Raw genomic sequence first — 6,507 nt, forward strand, 5'->3', positions numbered from 1 at the left:
TACATAATTTATCGCACTCCCGAATGGAGCTGTACGTTGGTTTGGATGACAGCCTGTGTAATTTAGCTTCTCTGGATCAGCGAGCCAGCGTTGTAACTGTGACTCAAAGCCTATTTAAAGAGAAGATAAGGTCAGTATAACAGGTCACTGTCAACTTTGTAATTCTAAAAGAAATGTCAAGACAATAGTCAGTTCAAAACAATTTGAATCAATTCTTAGTGATATAGCCAATCAAGTGAATTTGATGTTGTATATACAGTATGTTATGGTGAATACAAACCAGTGTTTGTGCTAAGAGATACAATAGATTTCTTTCTGAGCACTGCATGGTGATTCAAGTTCTGACACCTTCCTCCTACTTCTTTTTAGCGTTCCCATTTTTCGCCTCCCCCTCACTGCAGCTGACATCAAAGAACATCTGTCTGTTGTGCAAACCCGCCTCTAAACTCCACGTTAAGTCGTAGCACTCGGCAATGTCAAAATTTCTTCATCTGAGACCGGTTTCTAAGAGAGGGAGAGAGTTGAGGTTGCATGGGCATACTGTGTACATTCTGTAGGTGCATGTGAGTATGTTTACGCGTGACTCTCATATGAAAAACCAGCAGTGCGTCCAATCAGGGAACAGAATTCAGCTTTGCTTTTCCCAGGAAATTAGGCTGCTTTTCTCCTAGCTGCAGTGGGGCAGAAAAATCACAGGCCATTAGGCACAGAAACACATGAGCACGGCTCTTATTATGCTACAGTGTACAGTTCCACATCAGAGAAATGCACTCTCATAATAATAAAACTAGATATATTGCATATAAAGGTGCAGGTGGAAGATTAAAAGCATAATATTCCCTGATCTAGAACCAGACACACAAAACAGGTACAGCAGCCTGGGGTTTTGAACAGGATATGCTGGTCTAAACACAAAGATAGATAGATAGATAGATAGATAGATGCTATTTAGTTGATCAAAAATACAGTAAAAAACAATATTATAATATTGTAGATAGACGACAGAAAAGGTCATATAAATGCAATTTCTTTTATAAATATAAATCACACTTTGCACCTGTATCTTTAAAGTTAATCTCATTAATAAATATAGAAAGTTAGTAGAATATAACTGTATGAACAGGAGCTCTAAAACTGACAGCACAAAGAGTGAAGACAAAGGTTTTTTTCACTGAGGCAGTTGTGAACTCATTTACATATAATTTGAAGTCTGGAGCCATTTGCTGTGGAAGGTCGTTTCTAACACCAAACAATATAACAGTGACGAGCACATGTGAATCTTTATCTGCTTGGCCTTTCATACTACAATCCTCTGGCCAGACAAACACATGACTGGGTTTTGGTAGGTTGTTTGCTGTATAAATAAAAGGGAGTGCGCTGTCAGAGTGATGTCTAACTGAGTCATTCCCTAGGTCCACTCTTGTCCCATCATATCCCCATCATTAAGACTGGTTGCCTAGGCAGATAATAATGTGATGTGTGATCCTTATTTGAATTGCACTCATGAGCTAACAGTGACGCCAACAAAATTAGTTACACTGCATTAAAAAGACCATGGATACAATAGCATCAAAATGACAGAAATTAATTAATCATAGAAACTATAGCTATTTATTATTAATAGGATCTACATTTAGAGCAGTGATGCATCAAGATAACCTAAAATTATTTAAAATAAGTTATATTAACCCTTATGTTGTGTTCTGGTTATTTTGACCTAGGATTGACTTTTTCCTGAAAATGCTATGTTAATGTTATTGCATTGGACTAAAACTTACTGACTTTGCTCAACAACTAAAAAAAAAAAAGTGATAATTTTTGTACTTTATTTTAGATTGATTTCCCACCTTGTTACACTTGCAGTGTTCCTGGTCAAAAATGACCGGCCTACAAATAATTGCTTATACATTTCTTATGTTATATTGAATTCAAACAAATATTGAATTCAGTCTTTTTTATCGACTTGTTTTCTTTCAGTTAGCATGCAGGTTTTGTATTTATTTTTTGGAAACCATTTGAACTAATTGATTTCTAATTGAGTTGACAAAAAGACTGAATCCAAGATTTGCTTATAATATAGCATAATTAGAATTTTTTAAGAGGCTGGTCATGTTTGACCAATTACACCAAATTAAATAAAGGATTTTCAGCACAGCACAAGGACTAAATTAATTTGACCTAATTTAACCCTTTTTATTAAGGTCCTGTTACTGCAATCCTACATTTACATGAAAGTCATCATTGTCATCAAATATATATGCAGTTGTCATTTAATTTTAATATATTATATGCATATATAGATATAGCTTTAAATCTACTGATATCTACTGAATGACCATAACGATACGCTATTCACGGGGAGCTCCTGTCTGCTTTGCAGCCAATCAAAAACGAGAGATTGTATTCTGCTACCAGTGATAAAATTATTACCACATTGGTTTTGTATTGTTTTTATTAACCATTTTCATGCTTATCATTCGTTTTTGTAATGCTTTGTGTGTGTACTCTTCGAACATTCCTCACAAAACATTAAAGTAATGATGAGATGCCCGTCTGTAGTGGATAAAAGGAAAACTCCCTTTGGAAGTGCTTCAAAACACATCAGCTTGGTGTTTTGTGTAGTCACATATGTCATTTCAAATACAATTTTCCCCTGCACAATAGCAGCGTTTCCGAGTTTGATCCTACAAAACAGTGATAAACAGATTAGCTAAGGTTGTATCAAAGCTATGCTCCTCTGCCATGTCAGCTCATTACTTAGCCTTTATATTTATTCAGTCATTTGATCCACTGGGGGGCATAAATGTCGCTTTAACAGTCATGTTTGCGAAATATGAACATGGAAATGATATACGATACCTCCATGAATAGCCTGTCTTTTTTGTGGTACTAGGTAACGCGTGACGTCAAAGAGCCTTTATGACTGGCTCAACGTAATTGTATTAAATTCTACCCCTTCTTTGCGTGATGGTAAAATGAGCCAATGGGCTTGAAGGACGTCAGGAGTAGGACCCGCCTCTCGCTCGAGCCTGACCAATCATTTCACGCGGATTCAATGTTCGTATTGTTGTGACCTTTGGAACCGCATCACCGCCCACCGCGTGCCCGTGGCGGAGGAAAACTATATATAGAGGCGGATGACAGCAGTAGGGGACGAAATTGTAAAACACCCAGATAGAGGGGGTGGAGAGGAGCTTATTGGGAAGGTGAAACAGCAAATACCTTACAGATAATTGGGAGCAAGATAAGAAGAAAAAAATTAATACATTTCAAGTCTACCAACTGGAATACCTTTATGTTAACTTAATGTGAAGAAAGTATTTATATCTGAATTTTTCTATTTGCACTAGTTAAGGCTATACTTCAACTACTGAAAATCGTCATTTTGTAAACTCAAGTAAGTATTTCATTTCCTTGTAAGGCATTGCTATTTTGTGATTTGACCCTTTTTTTTTTTAAGCATCTCTTTTTGTATTGACCATTGCAAACGGTTGTCTGTAATAGTTTAGTGAAACCTTAAGAGAATTTAAATGAAGCTTGCTGCGTCAGTCGTGGGCTGTAGACTTAAGGAGCTCGGAGGGATTGCCAACTGTGGCAAAACACCTTCTTACACCAGGAGCCATACAATAGAAATGCAAATGATCAAATAACATAGAATATGATATAGGCTCGATTTAATTTGTCAGCATGTCCAGTTCGAATAGCAAAGAATAGCCTACAGCATAAACTGCTCTCTTGTCTTAGATAAATACACCTCTAAATGATGCATTTCATAGCATTCGTGTATCTGTTTTTAAACTGTACATTATGTCCTCGCGATCGCTTTAGTCTACCCTGTGTACTGGGTTGGAGCGACGATAAAATCGCTGACGCCTTAATACTCGCTTTAAATGTACAAGCGAAACACAGTTTGCTTTTATATTTGCTTGTATAACCAACGCGTGAAGTGAACCATTAATCCGTTTGGTTTAACATTCAAGCGCATTTCTATTTCTATTCGCTTCATCGACGACCGTACGCTGACACGTGCGCGTGCTGACTGGTTTTCATATCTCTTCGTGAGTCGTGACACGTTTAGGTTTAATTATTAGTCTATAAGTCTCACATTCTTGTGTCTGATTTCCTCAAGACACCGTGTATTTTACAAACATACATGAGCAGAGTTCGATTATGACGACAGCAGTAGATTGGTTACAGTTGTGCAGGGTCTAGTCAGGGCATGTTAGTTATTACGTAACTCTTATCAGCTTCGCGAGTCCCAGTGCATCCTTCCTATAATGGTAAACTGCAATTATAGGACTAGTTTAGCGCTAATATATGCTCAACAGACGGTGTTGTCTTGAATGTAACTTGAGTGGAAATTCAGCCAGTGCACTGAGGCTCAGGATTGTTTGTGAGCCTGTGTAAAATGTAATCTTGCTCGTGAGCCGATGAATGCACAAGCTGTTTTATCAAAACATTCAAGCTATTTTAATGAACTGTCTATTAAGAAAACTGACAGACGTTACCATGTTCCAGTTATTATTTCCAGCTGAGAATAATGAGCTGGAGTTATTCACGCTATTTGTTTTTGCTTCTCTCAAGGAACCGGATCAGTCGTTTGTGGACTGAGACGTTCCCTCTGCAACCAGCACTTTGTTTTGAACCGTTTTCCCCCAAGTTTCTGTTTGTTTGCCTGGCTCCAGCCGAGCCTTGCCCTCTGGTGGCTTACGACACAATACGCGAATTCACAGCCAACGGTGATACACCAGGGCAGCGCAGCAGCTATGCAGCTTGAAATCCAAGTAGCACTCAACTTCATCATTTCGTACTTGTACAATAAGCTGCCCAGGCGACGTGTCAACATTTTCGGCGAGGAATTGGAGCGACAGCTGAAACAGAAATACGAGGGACATTGGTACCCGGACAAGCCATACAAAGGGTCTGGATTCAGGTGTATACATGTCGGGGAGAAAGTGGACCCAGTTGTAGAGCAAGCAGCCAAAGAAAGTGGGTTGGACATTGAGGATGTCCGCAACAACCTGCCTCAGGACCTCAGTGTCTGGATTGATCCTTTCGAGGTGTCTTATCAGATTGGGGAGAAGGGACCCGTCAAGGTGCTCTATGTGGACGACAGTAATGAGAATGGGCTGGAGTTGGACAAGGAGATCAAGAACAGCTTTAACCCAGAGGCCCAGGTCTTCATGCCCATTAGCGAACCCCTAGGCATGTCCCCCACCTCCAGTTCCCCGTCCCCACCATTCGGCCAGTCTGCGGCAGTCAGCCCCACCTTCATGCGCCGTTCCACGCAACCTTTAACCTTTACCACTGCCAGCTTTGCCGCCACCAAATTTGGCTCCACGAAAATTAAAAGCAATGGGCGGAATGCCAACAAGGTGACCCGAAACTCCCCCACCAACCTGAGCCTGAATGTAAACAACCTCCTGAAGCAGAAAGCCATGTCCACATCCATGCATTCTCTCTACAGTGTCGGCTTGGGCGGTCAGCCGCAGAAGCCCTCTGCCCTGTCTCCCAACGCCAAGGAGTTTGTGTTTCCCAATCTCCAGGGGCAGGGCAGCCCAAATGCAATGTTCCCCGGGGAAACGTCCCTCAATCTCAGCCCTCTCCCATACAATAATGCCTTTGACGTGTTTGCAGCCTATGGGGGCCTTAATGAGAAGTCCCTCATGGACAGTCTGAATTTCAGCTTGAGCAACATGCAGTATTCTAACCAGCAATTCCAGCCAGTGATGGCCAACTAGAAAGCGAGAATACTACTAACGACCAGAGATATGTGATGAGTTCACGTTTAGAAAATCCCCGAAAAAAAAAAAAAAGAAAATCGCAAAGCAGCACTTCAACTGTAAAGTCCCAGTGAATAAGTCAAATGATGAGCCCGAGGGTGAACTATGTTATACTATACCCCTTGAGTATTTTTGTCATTCTTTTTACAATTAAGCTTGTTGTACAATCAAGCTTGGTTATCTAAACTCATATTGTTTTTGTTTTAAGTTGTTTTCTTTTGCCAACCAAGCACAAAATTATTTTTACTGACTGTTTTAAGATATCTTTATGAAGAAGAAAACAACAAATCAAGGCCTCTAATAGTATTCAAGGTATAGCTACACAGCCAATTTTCAGAGGATTGGCCTGAATGCTGAATGAGGGATTTCTTGGTCTTTTTTCTAACTGTATAATTAATTTAGTAGAAAGTTTGTAAAATATCAGAGTATATATTGTTTCTACGACATATTGCATTTATATCTTTTTACTACTCCAGTGATCTGTGATGGCTGCAGCAGCTTTTGTTATATTTTTTTTAATTGAAATTGTAAAATGAAATCCATCTTTAAAAACATCAACTATTCTAAAGACTGTGTACAGAATATTCCATTGTGTTGGGATCTAAAAATATTTGCTTTTTTGGGGGGGAAAAAAAGAGAAAAAAAATAAGAGTTGTATTTTCTGTTAAGAGTTCAAAGATTTTTGCTATACTATGGACAAAATGTAATCGTATATTAATTTTGT

General features: G+C 39.2%; 1 protein-coding gene across 1 annotated transcript; it reads left to right on the plus strand.

The window, feature by feature from the left end:
• Positions 1–3,139: 3,139 nt before the first annotated feature.
• LOC107728672 (protein Tob1-like) lies at positions 3,140–6,273 on the plus strand. Its single transcript, XM_016538951.1, has 2 exons — positions 3,140–3,397; positions 4,585–6,273. The coding sequence occupies exon 2, from the start codon at positions 4,767–4,769 to the stop codon at positions 5,739–5,741; it is 975 nt and encodes a 324-aa protein (XP_016394437.1). The 5' UTR covers positions 3,140–3,397; positions 4,585–4,766; the 3' UTR covers positions 5,742–6,273.
• The last annotated feature ends 234 nt before the right edge of the window (positions 6,274–6,507 follow it).

The sequence above is a fragment of the Sinocyclocheilus rhinocerous genome, unplaced genomic scaffold (assembly GCF_001515625.1).
Source record: "Sinocyclocheilus rhinocerous isolate Xijiao unplaced genomic scaffold, SAMN03320098_v1.1 scaffold463, whole genome shotgun sequence".
Lineage (NCBI taxonomy): Eukaryota > Metazoa > Chordata > Actinopteri > Cypriniformes > Cyprinidae > Sinocyclocheilus > Sinocyclocheilus rhinocerous.